This window comes from Chionomys nivalis, chromosome 11, assembly GCF_950005125.1.
Source record: "Chionomys nivalis chromosome 11, mChiNiv1.1, whole genome shotgun sequence".
In the NCBI taxonomy this organism is placed as follows: Eukaryota; Metazoa; Chordata; class Mammalia; order Rodentia; family Cricetidae; genus Chionomys; species Chionomys nivalis.
The window spans coordinates 7,091,677-7,115,992 of record NC_080096.1 but is presented as its reverse complement, the minus strand read 5'-3'; the positions used below and the strand labels follow the sequence as shown (position 1 = coordinate 7,115,992).

Below are 24,316 nucleotides of genomic sequence, written 5' to 3'. Positions count from 1 at the left end.
GCATTCTGGAGAATAGACAGCAAGGTAGAAAGAAGACAGACGAGGAAGACCAGGGAGAAGAAAGGGATGCGAGAGACACTTTCAGATGGGGTGGTAGGAAAAGTGAAGTGAAACCGGCGTCAGCCAAGGGACAGGAGAGGCTGCTTGCATTCCTAGAGGCACCTGTCAGACCTTTTACAGCATCCTCCATTTCTCTCTTGGCTGGTCACACAGTACTGATAACCAGTGTGGTTATCTGTCCAGTGGCTGCTTCTCCATAATTCTGAATTTCACAGGCACAGGGACCACACTGTCATTTCCCACGTGAGCATCTGACACATATCTCTCTTCCAGACAGAGACAGTCATGTCCTCACCTTCTAGATCAAAAGGACTCAAAAAGCCGGGTGGTGGTGGCGCACGCCTTTAATCCCAGCACTTGGGAGGCAGAGGCAGGCGGATCTCTGTGAGTTCGAGACCAGCCTGGTCTACAGAGCTAGTTCCAGGACAGGCTCCAAAACCACAGAGAAACCCTGTCTCGAAAAACCCAAAAAAAAAAAAAAAGGACTCAAAAATGACTGCCTTTTAGATCAAAGACCAGCACACCATGGCCGCTGGGCTGGATCCAGACACCTAACCACATGGTCAACAAAGCTCAAAGCACTACTAAGGACTAGGAGTAGACTCCAGTACACGCACAAAGCCCCATCTGGTTCTATCCCAACACCAATTTTAAAGTGTTACTACCTGGCTTTTTACAAGAAAATGATTTGTAACCCCAGTTCTATCTCAACAGTTTTGGATTTCAAAGGTGCTTAAGGGATCAGACATCACCTAGGTACTCTGGATGCAAACAATTAGGTCTCAAGCCAGACTTAGGCATCATTAATTTTGGCGGTGGACACATCAACTGTTCTCGCAAGACTCTAGAACACTGTGACACTATACTCTGAGTCCTGTGTGCACAGATGGCTGGTGAAATGAACACAACAGAGAAGGCCCTCATTCTGTTAGCTTACATCTGCACTAAAGAACCAAGCAAGTGCATAGACAGGCTAATCACAGGTTGTAATTACTAGAATAATGTGAGTTGATAGAGCGCTTGTCTAGAAAACAAAAATATATATAGCACTGTATGGACTAGGTGTGTTGGTGCGAGCCTGCAATGTGAGCACTAGGGAGGTGGAAGCAGGAGGAACACAAGTTCAAGGTCACCTTCAGCTACAGAGAAAATTAAATGGGACACATGAGACCCCATTTCAAAAAATCATTTATTTCTTTTGAGACAGTGTCTTACTATGAAGCCCTGACTGTCCTAGAACTTACTAAGTAGACCAGGCTGGCCTCGAACTCATCCACATCGGTCTGCCTCTGCCTCCCAACTGCTGGGATTAAAGGTGTGTGCCACCATGCCTGGCTGGGGTGGGCTGGGGTAGGAAGAATGGCACAGAAGCAAAGATTTGGAAGAGCTAAGCATGACAGGAAACAAGCTGCTGTCGTCAGGATGTGTAACTGAGGAGAAATAAAAGGCCAGTGGCATTTGCGCTGTGATATTGTCAAGATGTGACCTTAGAGGTCGGCAAATAAGCACGAAATGTAAAACCTTGTAAACACTACCACAATTCGGGCTTAAAAGTACAATGGAAAGCCCAAGAGGCCACTGACAGGAAGCAACTCAGATTCAGATGACTCTGGCTGCAGCATGGGCAGTGAAAGGCAGACGCGAGAGCAGGCACAGGTCAGGCTAGGAGGTGAGAGGCGATGGTGACACAGCTTGGTGTCTCTAAGATGACAATTTAGACAAAATCAAAGTCCCTACCTTGAGTTTTCTGGGTGGGCAGTTTTTAACAACAGAAACTTGGCTTCAAACGACAAGATATAATCAACAAGGAATCACAAGAAGGGGTACATCCATATCCCAGGCGACACCTCACACCTTGTCACATTTAAACGTGCCCCTCATCAGGAGGAAGATAATCTCAAACCTATATCTGCTCCCCACGGGCCCAGTGATTTTTAACACATCGCAAGATATCTTTTCAGACTTATTTATTTTATTTTATGTATATGAATGCTTTGCCTGTCTGTTGGATCCCTGGAACTGGGGTTATGGATGATTGTGAGCCATGTGGATGTTGAGATTTGAAACTGTGAACTCTGCAAGGGCACCAAGTGCTTTTAACCACAGAACCATCTTGCCAGCCTCCTATAGCCGCCCCCCTCTTTTTTTTTAGAGCGAGAGAAAGAGAGGCCCAGGAGATCTCCCTGTGGCAGTTTCCTCAGTGCTGAGATGACAAGAGTGAGCCACCATACAGTGATATTTTATTTGTGTTTTAATAAAGCTTGCCTGAAGATCAGGAAAGCAGAGCAGCCAAGCCACTAGCGTTCTTACCTCTGCCAGGGCTCAGACAAACAAAGGGGTGATCCTGTTCTCAACGTGACTGCAGATTGCAAGGCTTTCCACCAAACCTCCAATGGCCGACTGAGCCCTAAACTCCTGTCTCCTCCCATCTTATATTCATCTCTAGTGCCGGGATTAAAGGCGTGCACAACAAAAGAGAGTTCTAGGACAGGCTCCAAAGCTACAGAGAAATCCTGTCTCAAAAAACAATTAAAAAAAAAAAAAGTGCACCATCACTGCCCAGCCTCTATGGCTGACTAGTGTGGCTGCTGGGATTAAAGATGTGTGCCAGCACCACCTGGCCTGTATGGCTGACTAGTGACTATTTATTACACCGTTCTTTCTTAGGCTTTCCTCTCCCTCCTGGCCCTGCTTAGACAAGCACTCTTTCTCACCAGAACCAAGCAGCAACTTCCCAACCGGCCCGCATGGTTCTGAATTGACCTCCCTACAATTTACCTTATCTATCAGCGGCTCTCAACCTTCCTAACGCTGTGACCCTTTAATCCAGTTCCTCATGTTGTTGTGACCCCCAACCATAAAATTACGTCACTGCTATTCCATAACTGTGTTTTGTCACTGTTGCGACCAAATGTAAACATCTGCTATTCAGGGTATCTTACATGTGACCCCTGTGAAAAGGACATTCAACCCCAAGGGGTCGCAACCCACAGGCTGAGAATCACTGCTCTATTCTGTGCCCACAGTGGGCTTTCTAAAAAGATGGATCTAATAAAGGGATCTCCAAGTTGCCACTGGGTTGACAGTTTGATCCTCATTCCTTCCAATCTCCTTGTATTTTGCCCACCATGACAAATATGGCCATCTGACCATCCCAAGTAATCCACATTTCCCCAGTCCTATCCTGGTCTCTTCCATTCGGATCCTCCCCCCAACCCCCCATTCTTTTTACTTTGGGAAATCCTCGGTTCTGCTGTGGGGCTTGCCCTTGGCTTAAGGCTTCCATCGTCCATGAGCCTCACCTCCCACTATCCTCTCCAGATGTGATTGCCCACACAGGCACCACCGCATATACCGTACTGCACCTAAATCACTCCTGGGTCCTAGGACACGCGTGCTCCTGGAAACTCCACTAGTTTCTCCCAGAGCAGAGAAATACAAAGTACTTGAAGGGGAAATATGAGCCCTGGCTTGGAACAATTCACACTTAGCATGTCTCATAAAGCACATATTTCATATTAAGAACTCATGCATATCAGTTGCATATGTTGTGTTCTAAATTGCAATACACAGCTGTGTTATTTTCCAATTTGAAAAAGCTGCTAGGTCCAAATTTTTGTAAAGTCATGTCTGTGTGAAGGTGTTAGGCCCACTGGAACTGTAGTTGCAGAGAGTAGTGAGCTGCCACGTGGGTGCTGGGAATTGAATCCAGGTCCTCTGGAAGAATAGCCAGTGCTCTTAACTGCTGAGCTCTCTCTACAGCCCTTGGCTTGGCTCAGATTTTTAACAAGACCAATGGCCCACTAAACAAACAAAATGAAAATTCTGCTTTGTCCGGCTTCATCTTTAGCAAACTAACAATAATCCGAGTGGAGAAAAGCGAAGGTTAAAGGGGAGAGAAATGGTTCATCACTTCAGGGAATTTCAAACCATAACTTTATATGAAAAAATGGAAAAATTTAATACAAACTGAAATCAAAAAGCATTACTCTCGCTCATTTAAAGTTCCCAGGGAAGACTGAATTACTTGTTTTCTTGTTGTTTTGTGGTGCTAGAGATAGAACCCAGGGCTTTGTGTAATAGGTTAAACACTAGCATACCACTTAGCTACATTCCGTGGCCACAAATTTTGTAAAATAGAAAAGGCTATTAAATACAAAAGCTTGAAAACAATCCATACAAAATAGATCCTAAAAGGTCCATACAAAATATATCTAAAAATGATACTTGGCACGCAACTATCTTCCGCTGAAAGGGCAGTAAATACGGGTCAGGAGAGACTGATTAATTAGCATAGTCTTGTTTCACTTCCCTCTTCCACACGAGATAAATCACACTTCCAAGAGCATTTCAACTTTTATTTATTGAGGACTTTATTTTTTAACATTACAAACTAACTCTCCCTTTCTGAAAAGGCAGGTCTTACACTCAGACAATCTTCAAGCATTGTTTTAAGAAATTGAGAAGAAAACCACAGTTCATCCACAAGAAGATTCACAACTTCTTTTTACAGTGATAAGAAAAACAACACATTCCACACCCTAAAGTGGACCAAACTAAGTCTACCTAGAGCAGATTTTAAAATCTGGGGAAGATGACATCAGCCAGACAATTATAAAAATTGTTTGTAATGAATTTGTCCCTAACGATGCAGAACCCATGCTTGCTTTGCTCTGAACCTAGGCCTCCTTCATGATGGTACACAGACTACAGGAAGCTTTTCCTCCTCTTGGGCTTCTGTGTAAACCATTAAGGCAAGTCAACAAAGGACCAGTAAGGCACCAGGTACAGCAGCTGACCACAGGAAGCCTGTGTAATCTGATAGCATTTACACATCCAGGCACTGGAGTGGCAAAGTCGGTGTTTTGTTTTTAGTATCTTACACTTAAGCACAAAAGGTCACTTCAAGTCACTTCAATGTAATAAACAATTTGCTGTACTAGAAGAATCAGAACAAGAATAAAGGACAGGCCCTTTGGTTTAAATTCATTAACCGGATTTTCTAACTGTCCATAGAATTACATTCTAGTCTGGAAAACTCAGTCCCAGTAATGTCAGATCATTATCTAATTTCCCAAGCACAAACACTTTCCCCCATTTCACAATGATAACACTAGGAATATTTTCATAATCAAACAATGCTTTGATGAAGATAATTTCTCTTTGGTCTTGTTTAATTTAAGCTGAGGGAGAGATACCACCATTTAAAATACAAAACAAAACAAAGGAGAAAAAAAAAAAAAAACCAAGCTGACCCTGGTGACACAAACCTCTAACTCCAGCAACTGGGGGAAGCTGAGGCAGATGAAGGGTGGCAAGTTTGAGGACAACGTGGGAAAATCAATGAGACTCTGTCTTAAAGTAATAAGGACCCATGGTGGCGCTATATATGTCGGTGAATCAATCAAGCAATCTGTGCACACAGTTTTCTACGGTAAGTACTCTGAGATGCACGAGAGGACATGGCTAGCAGTCAAGCCTTGGTTCATTTCTTTCCTGGTCACCTAAAAATGAAGGGCTCCTTTAGATGTCTTACCATTTCAGTATATGAGGGCACTTAGATTAGCAGGCAAAGAACAAAATTAATTCTCTGGACTACCCCGTGGGCCTACCAGTTCCCACATCTCACATGACAGTGTTACACACTCTTTATTCCAACGTCAACAGTGGCATGTTAACCGGCTCTAGTATTCAGTAGTAAAGCGACTATTTTATCTATAACTAAAAGCCAAACTCTGTGGACCTGAAATATGTTATTTCAAGGATTTTTTGCTAGAGTTGGAACCTAAGAAATTATGACTTTTAATTTTAGAAAATGAAATTCTTGACAAAAAAAGTCAGTATAATTATGTGTGGAAAATAAAAGACAACTGTAGATTTTCACAGATTTGAAGTGACTGACATGAAGTAGCCGCCAAGAGTACATTCAAGCCAATGGCACAGATCGTCATCTCAAGGAAGTCGACACAGAGCAGGTACCACTCACCCGCTGAACTGCCACACAGACTTCCACTGAAGACTAGAGCTGCCCTAGCTCTATCTCCCCAAATCCCTTTTTTTAAGGAAAAAAAAAGTTGGAAGCAACTTTCTGTGCATTAAGACATTTTCTTAAAGAGAGGGGAAAAGCCTGCTACAATGAAAAGTAATGCTCTAATAAAGCATAGCACCCACACAGAGCAAAAAATCAGCACACAGTCCCAGGCTAGAAGGCCTCCTTGAGGCTCTCGGCTGCACATTCTCACACTGTGGGGAGACAGATGCTTGGCAGACGTCTGGGTGTGACTAAGGAATCTTCAACACTGTCAGGTCTGGTAATCTCTAGCTCTTCAAGCTGACTCTTAGGAAAGCTTCCGACAAGTCCAAGAGATCAGAACGTATATAGAAAGCCATTCTTTCCTTCCATTTAAATCCACTGTTTCTGTCTTTCTTTTTCTATTTAAAGAGAATTCTCCATTGAGGCAAATGCAACCACAACATGGCGAAGTGAGGTATTGACAGTTCATCAGGACTCATCTTTCCTTGCTTGAGTATCTGTGAGCAAACAACAGTTGACTACATGTGTCATCTCCAGACTCAACCACAGTTCATTTTTATTAGCTCATCAGTTATTGGAAAAGGCAATGAAGAGGTGAGACTCAGCCTTCTTCCCATGTCCAATCTCCTTCTCTCACCAGATAATCTTCTTAGAAACGTATACACATTGCTCAAAGCACATAAAATTTTTGTTGGTATTTCTGCTGGCATAATTTTAGCAAATACAGTTCATTCTACATGTGAGATAGTAAACTTCGAAACACAATCAAATAGAAGCCCAGAGAGTGCCAATTTAAAGATTTCAGAGTCACAGCAAGTTTTACGTATGTTCTGATACACTAAAATTACTGTGTCAGGGCCCAGGGGTGGTAGCACACGCCTTTCATCCCAGCACTCGGGAGGCAGAGGCAGGTGGATCTCTGTGAGTTTGAGGACAGCCTGGTCTACAGAGTGAGTTCCAGGACAGCCAGGGCTACACAGAACCCTTGTGTGAGAAAAAAAACAAAACACTGAATTAGTTTCTTACAAATATAGAGTAAGATGATGATGCAAGGCTGTGCAGGACAAAGTCTGTCTGAAGAGCTTGGCTTTGAGCGTCTAAAAATGCCAACTGTATTTGATGAGAAGACCAGACATCAAGGTGAAATCTTAGGCTGTGTCCACACAGTTACATGCTATTTTTAAGCCAATTTCTAATGTTTATGGGGACTAAGAGGCACTTATTCTACATATCAAAGTCCTCTTTAGAGTGTTTGTTTGCAAAAACCAAGTGGCAGGTCTTTTTGAATATCAAATCAATTTCTAAAGTACTATAAAAAAATAACAAAACTTACACCAAAACAAGACAAACCAGTGTAAGTGCATTAGTAATCTAGGCACCATGGAGAGAAGTGTCACAAAAATCAGGGCCTAGATGTTTTATACCAAATTCTAGAACCTGCCCACTGAAAATACACAAGCCAAAGGGAGGTGTCAAAAACGTTTACCAGTGTTTTACACTTTAACAATAAAAACCAGTTAGTATTTATAGGAACGTAACATTAAAATCATAATGCACCGACACAATCCATGAGCTAACATTAACACTGCCTGTTTGCTTTGCTACAGTTTCAAGTTTGTCCAGTAATGTATTTATACTGTGGTTTCTCGACCAGCTTTGAGATTGGGTGCTGAGAATTGTCTCCTCATCCTTGGAGGTGTCACAAACTGGCTACAGTGGTTGGGCTTGTCAGTCTGCTTTTGACAGCAATTGGCTGTACTGCCTTCTGCCTGACCTCCAGTGTTGTAATTACAGTAAGACTGACGGTGTTGGTGAATATGACGCTTGGCCTGGAAAGCTTGCAGGTCAGCGGTAGGGTGGCCACTGTGGGAGTTTAATGACTCTGAGGAGGCGGTTGCCTGGCAGCGCGTATTTTTCGGTTGGCCATTATTGAGAGAATTGCTTCTCCAACGTAGCTGAGGTGGTGGTTGTTGATTGTTAAGATGCTGTTTGCTAACTTGGATATGATCTTGACTTCTTGTACCCTGGGAGCCCCATGTTGACTGGGGGTCTTTAGAAGGTACTCTACCAACTTTTTCTTGGCTTTCTTCTTTATTTCCTTTTCTTCCTTCTTCATCTTTTGGAATTCTCAGCTCAATAACCTCATCTTCTGTTATAATAATATGCGTCCCAGGACTCCAAGAGTTTCTATGTTTAGGATTGCTCTTAAAGGGGAAACGGGGCTTCCGGTTCTCAGGAGGGATGAACCTGTGGGGTACATTCTGCCGACGAAGCTGTTTTGTTATCTCCTGCTGTTGCAGGTTCTTAAAACGGATTTGCTCTTGCCTCATCCAGCGTAGACGCCCACGTCTAAAAGCTGGATCACCATTCATCAGCTGGGAAACACGTTCTTCTTTGCCAAGGTCTCCACTATCTCCTTTATTGACTCCGTTGTCAGAGATGCTGTTAGCACCGGCAACAAGAGGCTCTTTTGGTTTCTGATTTCCTTGGCTTTTCTGTTCCTGAGAGCCAATCAATGGCAAGACTTTCTCCATTTTGAGCATTTTATTTCTTAAGACTTTGATCTCTTCATCTTTCATATTATTTTGTTTTTTGACTTCTTGCAGAATATCTTCCAGCTTGTCTATGTGAACCTTGAGGTCATCCACATCTGTCCCACCTTTCCCAGTGGCTATCATATCTTCCATCTTCTCATCCCCTACCCCAACAGTGTCCCAGACATCCCTGGCCACTGCCCTCCAAGAGTCCCGCTCATTGGGATCTTTCTTTCCATACATGGCGCAAAGTTCTTTCATCTTAACAATGGCCAAGGCTTCGATCTCCTGTCGACTGTGCCTAAAATCGTTGAGGGCAACTTCATAACAAATCTCTTTAACAGCCTGAATCTTAAGATCTGAGATGGTGACCCACTTGGAATCTTTACTCAGACGCCTTCTTTGAGGGATTTGATACATTTTAATCGGTTCTCGTTTCTTTCCACTGCTGGGGAGGCCACACTTTTTAACAATGGTTTGTAACTTGCTGGGAGGTAGCTTTTCTCTCAGAGAAGTAATAAGTTTCCAGCTCTCTTCACAGGACCTCTTGTCAGAATCGTCCCCGCTATCAGAATCCGCGTCCTTTGGAAAAACAAAATAAAAAAATGGCCCCCAAATAACCAAAATTAAAATGTAAAAAAGGAAAATCAAATTGAAGAAAAAACAAGCAAAATGCCTTAACCAAATTTAAAAAATAAAACAAAATACTAAAAAACAAATTAAAAAACTAAAAATCAAAACAAAACCTAGATGGGGAAGTCTACTAAGACTTATGTATGTAGATTACTAGTGATATAAAGATGCTTGTGTTCCTGATCCAAATACCCACTTTCTGAGGTAAATGAACCACATTATTGGAGGGTTGATAGCCTCTCACTCTAGTCACGTGAACTAGTGTGAGATAACCCTTCCATCATACCCAGAAAACATGTAAAGCCCATGTCCCACACATGCTAACAACATGCAGCCACTTCCCCACATTTGCCTTGGTTATTGCTGTTGCTTCTTCCAGAATCTCTTCCCCAAGAGTGAGCACGGATGCCACACAAAGATGTGACGAGCAGGCAGATTAACAAAGGTTAGTAAAACTGCAGGATGTCAAGTTTTATTTAGCTTTACTAAAGTGAGCAACCCTAGAAAAAAGTTAGAAGACAGTAGAGAAAGAAGCGAACAGAGACGATGTTAAAAGTGCCAAGAATTCCTATTTGCAGAACATAAAGGTTCTTATCAACCACATTCCCTCTTCTGTTGGATGGGGAAGATTTTGAACTAATCCTTCTAGAAGCATATACTGGGTTTTCCCTTTTCTTTTGCATAGTAAATTAATCCACTTCATTTGTACATTAAAGTTTGTTACTCTGAGACCAAGAAAGCATTGTAAAAAGGGATAATGGGCTATTTTTATTTTTACACACGAAATCAATAATAACCTCCCTCTAAAATTTTGAGAAGTTTCTAGAATAAAAATTAAATTAAACATAATTTAAAAATTCCTAAGGAACAGTGTATTCTAAATTTTTTCCTTGGGAGAGGGTGCCTGGGCCTTGTATATGCTAAACAAGCACTCCACAATTCTAGTATAACAGAGTGTTTCAGAAGCTAGGCTTGGGAGTTCACACCTAGAGTCTCAACACATGGGAGTCTGAGACTGGAGGATTGCTACAAGTTCCAGGACAACCTGGGCTTAGTAGACAAGACTGCTCCCAACAAAATAACCAACCAACAAAAATTCTACAGACAAAAATGATTCATGTTTTTACCTAGAAAACTTCTGCTTGGGGACTGTCACCTTTTTTTAAAAAATTCAATATGTCAGTTTTTTTTAAACTTTATTTAACTTTATTTCATGCGCATTGGTAGAACGATGTCAGATTCTCTGGAACTGGAGTTACAGACAGCTGCGAGCTGCCATGCGGGTGCTGGGAACTGAAGCTGGGTCCTCTGGAGGAGCAGTCAGTGCTCTTAACCACGGAGCCATCTCTCCAGCCTGGAGACTGTCACTTTTAAGTGGCAACGCTGCCAACAAACATAAAGAACAGAGTCTAGCTCTGTGACGTGGACACACTTGGGTTGTCTTTCAGTTATCTGAGCTACAGCATTACTTCTTTCCAAAATGCAAGGAAAAAAATTAAACCTAGGCTTAAACTAGCGAACTGACATCACAAGGCGATTTCATTTTCAATGCACCTGTGTAGGCCTGGGGCCCAATGAGACCCACATGGTTTTCCTCCCCCAGGTTAGAGAGAGATGTGACTCCATGCCTGGGTTTTACACGGGTGCGGGAGGAGCCACAGACAAGTCCTCAGGTTTGTACAGTAAAGCCTTTGCTCATGGCAGCCTCTTGTCCCTCTTCTCTTTTTTAGTTTAAACCAGCAGAGCGGTGGGAGCTTTAAGTGGAGTTCAGTGCCAGCGCGCTCACCTAGAAGACTAATCCTGTGTGTGCATGAGAGAGAAGGTCCAAGGACAATGTTCTGAGCTCATGAGTTCAGCTAGGCTGGCCAGCCCCTGAGCTTTAGAGATACACCTACCTACCTGTCTAGTTGCCACGCCCGGCTCTTTCCTTGAGTTCTGGAAACTGAAGTCAGGTCTCTATGTTTGTGCAGCAGCTACTTTACTGAGTGAGTCACCTCCCCAACCTCAAGACATCAGTAGATAAGAGTAAAAAGTATGTCTGGCTTGAATGGTGTATGTGTATATATACACACACTCAATTTTATAGAACACAACTTCCCTTTGATTCTTCTACAGAACTATCACCCTTTTTCTTGGCTGTTTTTTTATAACTGCTTCGGAATAAAATGACTATTACTGAATATAAGAACAACTGTTCTAATCATTACTTAAGCATCATACTTGAGAAATAACAAATACCTTTTAAACTCTAAAATGAAATATAATAGTCTGTATAAGTTCAAAAGTTCAAATCAAACAACTGTACTTTCCCCTCGTCACTAATGATCCATCTACCGTCATTACACAGCGAGTGCATAGTGGCCCACTGAAAAGTCCTACAAATGCACATATGTAAACGAGAAAGAGAGACAGGAAGGATAAAAGACACCAGGTGTATAAAAGCACTAACTGAAAGGGAGTGCTCAGAAACAGGAGAGTGAGGTGCATTTCGGGAGCTATCATTACAGAAAAGTCCTGAATTCCAATTTTAAAAACTTATGAAATGTATCTATGCATGCATGTGCATGTATACTTGTGCATTTGAAAGCCTGCTAATGCCATGGTGCATGTGTGGAAGCTGGAGACAAATGCACGAAGGAACTTTCTCCTTCCACCATGTGGGTTCCGGAGGTGAAATTCAGCTCTTAGTTTGATGGCAAGCACCATTACCCACTGAGCCATCCTGTGGACTCGGAATTCCAATTTTTAATGCTGTCTATGTTTAAAAATTATAGAATTAAATGTTTGATGATAATTGCTATCTAAAAAACATGAATATTTTAATAAAATATTTAGTGAAACTACTTCATATCCTCTGAATCTTTATCCTCTTTCTGTATTGGTCAACATAGAGAATCATGAAAAGCGCATTTTCCACCAGTATTGTTAGATAATCATAGGCTACAAGTGTTAGATATCAGGTTCCTCTAAGGTCAAGAAACTTAAGCGAGACTTAAGAATGGAAAGCAACTTCCTTGCCACTAGGGAGCTGTTCTTACTATCCTAGGTTACCACTAGATACACAGAACAAATGACAACCAGAACCTCATTACCTGCAGACTATTGATGGCCCCCTAAAAACCGACACTAAGAACATCTTAAAGACAATTTACTTTCTCTTTATTAGTATCTCTTTCTCCATTCCTCCCTGCCTTCTTCTCTTTCCTCAGAATTGAACCCAGAGTCTTTGTATGCTAGGTAATCCCTGTCCTTCTGAACCACAACCCCTACCCTTTCCAGCTCCTTTGTTTTAGATTCGAAGGCAGCGCCTTGCTGAACTATGCAAACTTTACTATAAACTCAGAGTCCTCTTGCCTCAGCCTTGCAGTAGCTGGATTCAGTTGTAACACCACATTGGGCTCTGTTGGTGTTTTTATCTCAAGGCACAACATGGTAACTGACCGCACCAGACACAGTTACTCTGGGAGCCTGCGCACTCAGTGTGTTCCCAAGGCCATTCGCCTGCTATCACCTGAGAACGTCTGAGAAGCTCAGAACTGCAGATCCCACCCTCAGACCTAAATCACTACCTATATTTTAAACATATGCCCAGTGACCAAGAGGCCCAGACATAAGTTAGAAGACTATGTAAGGCCACTACAGAGGTAAATTTTTAAAATGTGCGCATGCACAACAACATTGTTTTCGGTCCTGATCCCAACCATAAACTGAGGGCGACGTTATACACTTCATTTACATACACATCTACCAGAGCTGCTGTGAGGGTCAAGATGACAGACATTAAAGCTCTCTGTAAATTACAAAGCAATGTACATTCAAATGGAAGACACTACTGTTAATTAACAGTGCCTCATGACGCCTTCCCACTTTGATGTCTCTGACCATGAGGAGTGCTATTAGAGCACACTATGTGATTACGATGAAAGGCCCCTTCATGGCCAAAGCTTTCAAGCCCTAGCCGTAAAGCCAACGCCAAGGAAGCCACCAGAGCTACTCTTCCTGTACACTGATATTACCTTGTTCCAAACACTTAATTTATTCTTCCAATCCATATTTTTGAGGGCCTCACTATAATTTTGAAGACAGTAAGTTAAGAACCAAGTGCTCTGATAAAGGCTGCTTTTACTTAGCATCTTGGCTTTCACAAGCCGCATGCAATGGTTTTCCAGCAGAACAGAGTGTGGCATACGGCTGTAACTTATACGTTATACTTCATGTTAAGGGAAGAAGTCAAAGTTCTCCTTCCTGATCTCGCATTAATGCCCCCTGTTGCTGTTGTTTTTTAAAGGGTAACTTCTTAAGCGGTATCAATTGTATTCAGTCCCTCTTTGTAACTCTGGAAGTCCTGGAACTCAGTAGGTAGACCAGGCTGGCCCTGAACTGAGAAATCCTCCTGCCTCTACCTCCCTAGTGCTGGGATTAAAGCCGTGCACCACCACCACCACATCCAGCACTACTGAACTTCTTACTATCAGAGCTTTATGGCTGGCTTTAAATATTAAAATCCACTAAGAGCAATTTATTCATAAGGCATTTTTATAAAACTTGGGAAATCAATTATCATCACAAAATCCTAACCCGTTATAGCTGGGATGGGCAACTGACTTTCCAACTGTTTACCCGAATCCTTTCTCAACCCAGAGCAAGGAGGTGAGCCTGTCTGAGATGGCTGAGCAGCCCCCACCACACTGCAGCACCAAAGCCACTGAGAACCTCCCTGAGAATTCAGATTCCATGCAGGGGAACAGAAGAGGATTAACACATGCAACTGTGCAGCAACACTTTTAGACACAGTTTAACTTTAAAAAAACAAAAAAACAAAAAACGATCTGCCCAGCACAAGAACAATCCCATGTCAGCCTAAGAGCAGAGAATTAGTACTATCAAGTGGCCAGAAACAAAACCAAGGCAAACTCCCACCGAATTCAATATTCAGTTATTATTATCCAAAAGACCGCTGTTGGAACACATCCATAAAGCACTACCAAAAGGCAAAGGTATCATCAAAGCTCTCATTATTTCTTCCTGACTGTGACAGAAGATCTAATGTTAAGAAATAAAAGGTCAAAATAGTACCCTATAGACCCAGATTGCCAGAAGATACATGACAGTTCATTAAGAAAATGACGGTTAATGTGTGATACCAATGAGAGCTTGCTAGAAGGTGTGAGAGCCAACTGCCCTTCCCAATAGCTACAGATCAGGACAGATTCCTACCAGTCTTTGCTGCTCCAGAAGAAGATCAGCTTCCTCCTTCTCCTTTTTGTATAGGATCTCCATTTCCTGGAGCCTAGAAGCAAAACAAACAACTTCTAGACAAAATACCAAAAAAGAGTACGCTGTGAAATCCCCAAGCTGTCGCTGTGAAAGCCACTATGTGCTCCAAACATTACCCAGGCTGCACAACACTTATGAGTTACCTTTTCTCCATCTCCTGTTTCATATCGATCCCTTGTTTTTCGAGGAGCTCTCTCTGAGCAAATGTCCAGTCCACAGGCTCAGAGGGGGTCTCGGCAGAGGGAGTCTTCTCCCGCTCAGCCCGTGCTTGTTCAGGGTGGTTGAAACGAAAAACGTGGTTTTTACCCATGATGATACGGTTCCCTATAACAAAACAGAAATAGGAACAAAAATGTATTTGTTTTGCAGTGCTGTGAGTCAAATCCAGGACCCCGTGTATACCAGCAAATGTGTTTATCACTCAGCGATAGCCCCAGTTCCAAAGAATCAATTTTTAATGAATAGTATCTAGGAGGCCAAGGCAAGAGATTTACAACTTTGAGGCCATCCCAGGCTATACAGTGAAAATCTATCTCAAAAACAGAAATACAATTTCACTCTCTTTTTTTTTTTTTTTGGTTTTTCGAGACAGGGTTTCTCTGTGGCTTTGGAGCCTGTCCTGGAACTAGCTCTGTAGACCAGGCTGGTCTCGAACTCACAGAGATCCGCCTGCCTCTGCCTCCCGAGTGCTGGGATTAAAGGCGTGCGCCACCACCGCCCGGCTCAATTTCACTCTCTTAATCTAAAACTACAGACGCTCATCTGGGTGTGATGATCCACCCATTAAATCCTGTGTTGGAAGCACCAACACGGTCTGCACAGTGAATTCCAGGCCAACCAGGGCTACTTAGTGAGACCCTGTCTCAAGGACAACAAAAACAAACAAAACAATCAAACAAGCAAGCAGCAACAGAAACATGAATTCTAGGTAACTTCGGCCTTTAGATAAAGAGCTTCAGACCCCTCCTCAGGCTCACCTGAGCGCAGCTGCACAGGCTGGGCCACTCTCTTGCCATTCACATATGTTTCAGAACGCTCACAGGGCTCTAAGGTCACGATAACTAGGAAGAATACAAACCAACATTAATAACATAAACTACTGCCATCAAGCCATGAAAAGTGGTCACTATTAGGACTCATGGAAAATATTAATCCTGATAAAGTATGATACAGCAGAAATCTTAAGTATGATGCACAAACAGCTAGCATTTTGGCCGATGAAGAAGCCAGTGCCTAGCACAAAATCCATTAGTCAGCTGCTGGCCTGTTCATGAACTGGGTTGTGGTGGGAACTCACCCAAGATCGACTTTTTCTTCCCTTTAAGACAAAAATAATTTCTATTAGGTTAATATTAAAGACTCTTCAGTTCTCCCATTATCTATCTAGTATAGTTATTTTTCTCTTACTCCCTACTAAATGACTAACACTCAGACCTAGCCTAACTGCCCGCATCCTGCTCAGCCCCTGGCAGGTAACAAAGGGCTCCTTTCACCTCACTATTTTCATGCTAAGGAGCCACATCTGCGCTGGCATCTAGAAACATCACAGGCTCTCCATTTCTCAATATTTTGGTGATAAAAAAATTTTACTAACAGAGATAAGAAATGCTAAGTCTCAAGGATTTTGAGTACTCCAGAGGAAAAGTTGCTTGAGAAATTAAAACACAAGACTCTCACCTTCACCAGTGTTGTTCCTCTCACTCCGAAAGATACAATGCTCTTCTTTAATGTGGGCCCCACTCAGCACTATGTCCTGGCGCCGCTCAGCATCGGCTTGGCCAACCCTGAACAAGGGGAAAGTGTTTCCCAGGGAAATTCAGACATAAAAAAGTCCTTAGAAACAATGAACTGCTTCCCCCAAAGAGCATCTTGGATACACACGAAAACACACTGCTTTGTACAGCAGATCTCCCAACTACAAGTTCTACTCTCAAGGAAGACAGACCTCCTTACAAGATCAGCACACTGATGTGTTCACACACTATAGGGAAACAGGGCAAACCAAGTTCTCTAGTGAACCCATCTGTGTCATTACAGGGTAATCTTCATTTTCAAGTTCTTCTAGAGGGAAACTACGTCCTAACTGGTTCTATTTAAAACTGGGAACAGAAGAGAAGGCAATTTAGAATCACTTCAGAAGGAAGAAATAGCAAATTCCTACAATTTTTAGAAAATTCCCTTTAGTTATCAATTATCTAGAAGAAAAGAAAATATTAAGTGGCTCAAACTAGAAGTAAATTACCTTGTAATCCCATCTTTGATATAATAAAGCAGACACTCCGACATTAGTGGGTCTTCATTGAGGTTAACAAGATGAGGTGTCTGAAAAAGGTTACAGATTATCAGTTTGGGGCAGAAACCAGGAGACAGCTGTGTAGCAGGGATACACAGGAGGCCTAAAAGCTTTTCAGATTCTCCAGAGTACCTGGAGGAAAAGGATCAATAAAAGTCCTACGTGTAATTCTGTAACTAATAAAAAAAAAAGCATGCTCTATAGGTCTCCTCAAATTAGACTAACACATCCTGTTTAAGAACATGATTCTGCTGGGCATGGTGGCAAACACCTTTAATCCTAGCACTCTGGAGGAAGAGACAGTTGAATTCTCAAGGCCGGCCTGATCTACACAGAGAGTTTCAGGCCAGTCAGGACTAAATAGTGAAACTCTGTTTGAGAAAATAAAATAAAATAAAAATAAAAGGGAAAATAAAAATGAGGTTGGAGCCAGGCGGTAGTGGCGCACACCTTTAATCCCAGCACTGGGGAGGCAGAGGCAGGCAGATCTCTGCAAGTTTGAGGCCAGACTGGTCTACAAGAGCTAGTTTTAGTATAGGCTCCAAAGTAACACAAAAACCCTGTCTCAAAAAACCAAAAAAATAAAATAAAAATAAAGAAAGAAAGGAAAATGGGGTTGGAGACATAGCTCAGTGGGTAAGACCACTGTTTGTTCCTCCAGGGCAACTGGTCAGTTATCTAATGATCTTAGCTGGTCCATGGACATTAGGCATGAACTTGGCACTCAGAACATACACAGGCAAAACAGAAACGTAAAAAAGGGAATACAAGCTCTGAAATTAAGAAAACCCACTTTTCTAAGTGTGTGTGTGTGTGTGTGTGTGTGTGTGTGTATGGGGGGTAGAGAGACAGAGAGAGAGAATATAAATTAATAGATGTAGGGGTCATAAAAGGGCATCGGATCCTCTAGCACAGTGGTTCTCAGCCTTCCTAACGTTGCGACCCTTTAATACAGTCCTTATGTTATGGTGACCCCCCAACCATGAAACTATTTTTGTTGCTACTTACTTCATCACTGTAATTTTGCTACGATCATGAACATAATGTAAGTCTCTGTGTTTCCCAATGGTCTTAGGTGACCCTGTGAGAAAGGGTCAGTCGACCGCCAAAGGGGCAGAGACCTGAGATCCACTGCTCTAGTTGTGAGCTGCCCAGCAGGTTCAGGAACCACACTGGGGTCCTCTGAAGAGCCGCAGGTGCTCTTAGTCACTGAGTCATCTCTAACACCAAGTTGTCTGTTGTTTTTATCAAGCATTTGTTTTGTATGTATGGATGTACGTGTGCTGTATGTGTGTGTGCATGCACATGTGCCACAAAAGGCACATGGAAATCAAAGGACAACTTGAGGAAGGTGGTTCTCTCCTTCTGTCTTGTGGGCTCAGGGGTTCAAACTCAGGCTGTCTGCTTAGTAGCAAGCACCGTCGTTGATGAGCTGAGGCCCAGATCGTCACCAGGTCAAAGCATTGTGAACACAAAGGGATGAGTTAAATACAGTCTTTGAAAACACTCAGATTAAAGGTCTTAAAACACCCAGGTGGTGTTGGCGCACACCTTTATTCCCAGCAACTGGGAGGCAGAGGCAGAGGCAGTTCCTGGGCAGCCTGGTCTACAGAGTGGGTTCCAGAACAGCCAGGGCTATATCTCTCGAAAGAAATCAAAATTCTTAAAACAGATTTTTCATTTTTATTAAAATAGCCATACCCTTGAAGTTCCCCTACTATAAGTTTATGGTCCTAGTTATTGTCTTTACTAGTATTTACTTTACCAAAAAAAAAATAAATAAATAAAGTTTCTAAGAGGCAAGAACATAAACATCTAAAAGTATTCTTCATCTAACACTAAATATTTCTAAAAATCTTAAAAACCACCCTTCTTTGGTAAAAAGCTCTCATAGGAATCAAAAAATAAGTCGCATGGTCTTGGGGCCAATATCTACTCCACACAGTGCAGGCGAACCGGAAGGCTGGAAGAGCAGTCGGATGAGCGGTGAGGAAAAGGGACTGCCGAGGGCGTCTATAGGGAACGAGAGGCCGGGCGTTGGTGGCTCACGCCTTTAATCCCAGCACTTGGGAGGCAGAGGCAGGTGGATCTCTGTGAGTTCGAGACCAGCCTGGTCTACAAGAGCTAGTTCCAGGACAGGCTCCAAAACCACAGAGAAACCCTGTCTCGAAAAACCAAAAAAAAATAAAAATAAAAATAAATAAAAATAAAGGGAACGAGAGTCGTCTGCATCTTCACCAGCTTTTACTTTCTGATCCAAGAACTGGGCTGCTCAGAAAGAGTCAAAGTCGGCTATGGGCAGCATTCCTTTTGTTTGATTTTTGTTTTTGTGAGACGGGTTCCTCTGTGTAACCCGGGTTATCCTGGAACTTTCTCTGTAGACCAGGCTAGCCTCAGAGATCCACCTGCCTCTGTTTCCCCAGTGCTGGGATTAAAGGTGTGCGCCACCACTGCCCAGCTAATGGGCAGCATTCCTTAAAGTCTCATTAGGGAACTAAGAAAAGGGAGTCTGGGGATAGAGAGAGGGCTCAGTGGTTAAGAGAGCACTGACTGCTCTTCTAGAGGACCTGGGTTCAATTGCAGCACCCACATGGCAGCTCACAAGAGTCTGTAACTCCAGGATCTAACACCTTCACATAAAAGTACATGCAGGCAAAACACCACTGCACTTAAAGTAAAAATAAACTCTATAAAAAAAGAAAAGGCAGTCTCAGTAACAGTCTCTATTGAGTCTAAATGTGGTCTGCAGTGTTTTTTCCCTTTCCTGAGAAGGTCTAGATAATTAAAGCAAGAAAAATCTTTTAGAGAGTTCAGCTTCTAATTTTATGCTGCCTACATAATAACAACTGTTTGGGCTATTTTAAATTCTGACTAAATACCATACTATTACTTATTTTATCTAGTTTTTCAAGATATTTTCTTGTGTAGCCCTGGCTGTCCTGAAACTCACTATGTAGACCAGGCTAGTCTTGAACTTGGAGATCTACTTGACTCTGCCTCCCAAGTGCTGTGATTAAGTCAGATGTGTACTACCACGCCTGGCTAAATATCAAATTATTTATACAAGATTTTTTTTTGTTTACTTTTTTCCCAGTGCTAAAGATAGAATCCAGCTCTATACATAGTGTTCTATTAGTGAATTGTGGTTCTTAACACACACACACATGATGTGGGAATGATTTCTTTCTAATCTGTTGCTTTCATTGGTTAATTAATAAAGAAAACTGCCTTGGGGCTGGAGAGATGGCTCAGAGGTTAAGAGCATTGTCTGCTCTTCCAAAGGTCCTGAGTTCAATTCCCAGCAACCACATAGTGGCTCACAACCATCTATAATGGGGTCTGGTGCCCTCTTCTGGCCTGCAGGCATACACACAGACAGAATATTGTATACATAATAAATAAATAAATATTTAAAAAAAAAAACTGTCTTGGCCTATTTGATAGGCCAATCCTTAGGTGGGTGAAGTAGACAGAACAGAATGCTGGGAGAAAGAAGCCGAGTCAGTGAGTCGCCATGATTCTCCCACTCCAGACAGACGCAGGTTAAGATCTTTCCTGGTAAACCAGATCGTGGTGCTACACAAAATATTAGAAATATTAGATCAATATGTAAGAGCTAGCCAATAAGAGGCTGGAACTAATGGGCCAGGCAGTGTTCAAAAGAATACAGTTTCCGTGTAATTATTTCGGGTGTAAAGCTAGCCAGGTGGTGGGACGCAGCCCACCGCTCCGTACAACACACACACACACACACACACACACACACACACGGTCATGGAACTATTCATTCATTCATTCATTCATTCATTCATTCATTCATTCATTTTGGTTTTTTGAGACCAGGTTTCTCTGTTCCTTTGGGGCCTGTCCTAGAACTAGCTCTGTAAACCAAGCTGGCCCCAAACTCACAGAGATCCACCTGCCTCTGCCTCCCAAGAACTGGAATTAAAGGTGTGTACTACCACTGCCCAGCTTTCATATAAACTTTTTTTAAAAATATATATATTATGTATACAATATTCTTTATGTGTGTATGCCTGAAGGCCAGAAGAGGGCACCAGACCTCATTACAGATGGTTGTGAGACACCATGTGGTTGCTGGGAATTGAACTCAGGACCTTTGGAAGAGCAGGCAATGCTCTTAACCGCTGAGTCATCTCTCCAGCCCCTCATATAAACTTTTTAAGGGTTGTGGATGTAGCCCAGTTAGTAGAGGGCTTGCCTCGCAGACAATTGGTCCTGAGATTGATCTCTACTACCATATATATGGGGAAGGGTTCCACATGCCTATAACACTTAAGAGTTGGAGGCAGGCTCCTTCTGCTACATAGTGAGTCTTAAGTGACCTGGGATGTGTGAGAGCCCGGATCACAAGGAGAAAAACCTTTCGAGGTGTGCAAGAGCATACTCTAACTCTACCTAACTCTATCAAAGCCATGACTGCCAACATCTCTACAATATAGGTAATACATATGAATAAATATCTCAGTAAAGTAAAAAGGACTCAACTTCACATAAATATATAATTGTTGATATTCTATATATCTCCAAATCTTTAAAACAATTTCTTTCTATTTTTATTTTTGGCTTTTTAAGACAGTTTCTCTGTGTAGACTTCGCTGTCCTGGAATTCACTCTGTAGACCAGGTTGCCTCCAACTCTGCCTTCCAAGTGATGGCAAGTTCTGGTGCTAAAGGTGTGCGCCATCATACCTAGCTTAATTTCTTCTTCTTCTTCTTCTTCTTCTTCTTCTTCTTCTTCTTCTTCTTCTTCTTCTTCTTCTTCTTCTTCTTCTTCTTCTTCTTCTTCCTCTTCCTCTTCCTCTTCCTCTTCCTCTTCCTCTTCCTCTTTTCTTCTCCTTCTCTCCCTTCTTCCTTCTCCCTTCTCCTTCTCCTTCTTCTTCTTCTTTTTTAAAGATTTATTTCTCTCTGTGTGTGTAAATGAATGCTGTGTGTGCATAGATACCCCCAAAGTCAGAAGAGGGCTTTGGATTCCTTACAGCTGGAGTTACAGGTAGGTTTTTAGCCTCCTGACTTGGGTGCCAGGTACCAAAGTAGGGTCCTCTGGAAAAATAGCAAGTGTTCTTAACTGCTGAACCCTCTCTCCAGCCCCTTTCTTCTTGTGTATAATCCAGGTTGGTTTTGAATTTATTATAAACCAGATCCAGGACTCTCATATTCCTGCATTTGCCTCTCAAGTGCCACCATACCCAGATAAATCAATGTTTTCTGCTGAAAATAACATACTGAAATTTGTAAGACAGTTTTGTGACTATGGTTTTTTTTAAAAAGCAAGCAAAAGAATTCTCACAAAATCCTAAGAACACTGGTTCACGTCAAGTGAAAGTGCTAACGCTAAACTCTGACCTTATACTCTGTCCTAGAACAGAGTCCACGCATGCATGCACTTGTTAATGATACAGTAGTAGACATTGACACCAGGGCCATACGCACAGCAGGGTACCACAGACACTTGAAGGAAGTTATCAGTGCTGACATATAGGCTTGATACATCAATACATGCTCTACTGTTGTCATATGAATAAGCACACAAAACAATTATTTAATAATGTATTCTAGTCCAACGCTAAGAAGCAATTCAAGTCAAAAAGAACATGCAAGACACGTTATCAGTCTAATTAGCTAAAAGGCCTCTATTTTACAACCGTGATTAAAGTAGGAAGAGTGACTAATCTTATCATGTCTTTAAAAAAGCATGCTGAGGCCGGGCGGTGGTGGCGCACGCCTTTAATCCCAGCACTTGGGAGGCAGAGGCAGGCGGATCTCTGTGAGTTCGAGACCAGCCTGGTCTACAAGAGCTAGTTCCAGGACAGGCTCCAAAACCACAGAGAAACCCTGTCTCGAAAAACCAAAAAAAAAAAAAAGCATGCTGAAAGGGGAGCAGAGGCATCTAGAGGGTAGGACCTGGGCTGCTTACTGAAAGAGATGGTTGCAATAGAAATCATGGCACAGTACCACTGTTCACAAACCTTATTAGCTGAAAATGGTTCCCAGAAGTGGCAGAGCAGAGCTCATGACTACTGCCTCTAGCTCTCAAGCACTAGGACTATAGACAGATGGCACCTTCCCAGAGTTCAAGCCCAGGGCTAATTGCATGCTAGGCAAGCACTAGACATTAAAAGGAACACAACTAAAGCAACTGGTGCTACGGTCAGGTCAGGAAGATAAGAGAAGCAACAAAAAGATGCTTAAATATACCCAAGGCTTTACAAGGTTCAGACTCACTACCCTGGGTTTTATCTTTTGTAAACACTATAATCATTTTACAACAAGGTTGCCCTTGTACTGTAAGATGAAAGCAGAAACATCTGAAGTTAAGCTAAGGCGCTAGATGAAAATGGCTATGTCAGCCGGGCGGTGGTGGCGCACGCCTTTAATCCCAGCACTTGGGAGGCAGAGGCAGGCGGATCTCTGTGAGTTCGAGACCAGCCTGGTCTACAAGAACTAGTTGAGAAACCCTGTCTTGAAAAACCAAAAAAAAAAAAAAAATGGCTATGTCAGAAGGACATGAAGACAAACTAAACTGTTTTGTTTGCTTGAGTTTTACAACATGGCTTCCTACCTTTTTAGGTGAGAAAACGCCAAGTGTTCCTCCATCTTCCCGTATGGCAACTCCCATCTCAGCCAACAAGGCTTCTCTAGAAAAACAAAAACAAAACAATCAAAAAACTCCACGTAAATCAGTATACCAACTAAGAAATTTAAAAAGAACTAGAAAACAAGACAGGCAATGCAAAACACTTGGCTGTATCTAAAGCTGGCAAGAGAAATATAGAATGATATGCTTATTACTAATGAGAACTTATTTTTAAAAGAAGCAACATTCAGGGTTGAGGATTTAGAACAGTGGTAGAGCGCTTGCCTAGCAAGTGCAAGGCCCTGGGTTCAGTCTTCAGCTGAGGGAGAGTGCGGGGCAGGGGAAGAGAGTGGGAGAGAGAAATAATATTTAAAGTAAGTCAGAGAATGTCCCCATGCTAAATTTCTGTTCACTCAGTTGAAATTTTGAAAGACTGTACTCCTTAAGTCTGTCCATCCAATTTGAAAACACAATTTCCCCAGCACCTAAGAAAGCAATCAAAGTAACCTGGGGGTCAGCACTCTGGCTTTAGCATCAGTGAAGCCACAGACTTAATACTGAGGTGAGCGGGAGGGTAGGCTTGGGCATATGAAGCATGGTCTGTAAATGTGATTTCTCCCAATATTCCCATCTCACCCCCATTCTGGCACAGTAATTCTAGAAAGGTTTTTCGTTTTCTGTTCATTTTATTTGTTTGTTTTTGTTTGGTGTGTGTGTGTGTGTGTATGTGTGTGTGTGTGTGTGTGAAAGAGAGAGAGAGAGAGAGAGAGAGAGAGAGAGAGAGAGAGAGAGAGAGCCTAATGTGGGGACAAATCTGTGGACTTGATTCTCTTCTCCACCTTTAAGTGGGGCCCAGGGATCAAACTCATGACAGGCCTGAGTGGAGAG

General features: G+C 42.4%; 1 protein-coding gene across 9 annotated transcripts in view; it reads right to left on the bottom strand.

Annotated features, from left to right (window-relative positions):
* The window catches only part of Kif1b (kinesin family member 1B), a 140,543-nt gene that overhangs the window by 52,209 nt on the left and 64,018 nt on the right, over window positions 1-24,316 (bottom strand). For 8 of the 9 annotated variants that reach the window (XM_057785182.1, XM_057785188.1, XM_057785184.1 and 5 more), the window contains 6 exons: window positions 23,414-23,489; window positions 16,781-16,860; window positions 16,216-16,322; window positions 15,516-15,599; window positions 14,682-14,862; window positions 14,479-14,551 (listed from right to left, as the gene is read on the bottom strand). In XM_057785182.1, coding sequence (XP_057641165.1) covers window positions 14,479-14,551; window positions 14,682-14,862; window positions 15,516-15,599; window positions 16,216-16,322; window positions 16,781-16,860; window positions 23,414-23,489 — 601 coding nt within the window. Of the gene's footprint in view, window positions 1-4,409; window positions 9,211-14,478; window positions 14,552-14,681; window positions 14,863-15,515; window positions 15,600-16,215; window positions 16,323-16,780; window positions 16,861-23,413; window positions 23,490-24,316 lie in introns of those variants that run through there. The other variant, XM_057785191.1, reaches the window with a different exon arrangement.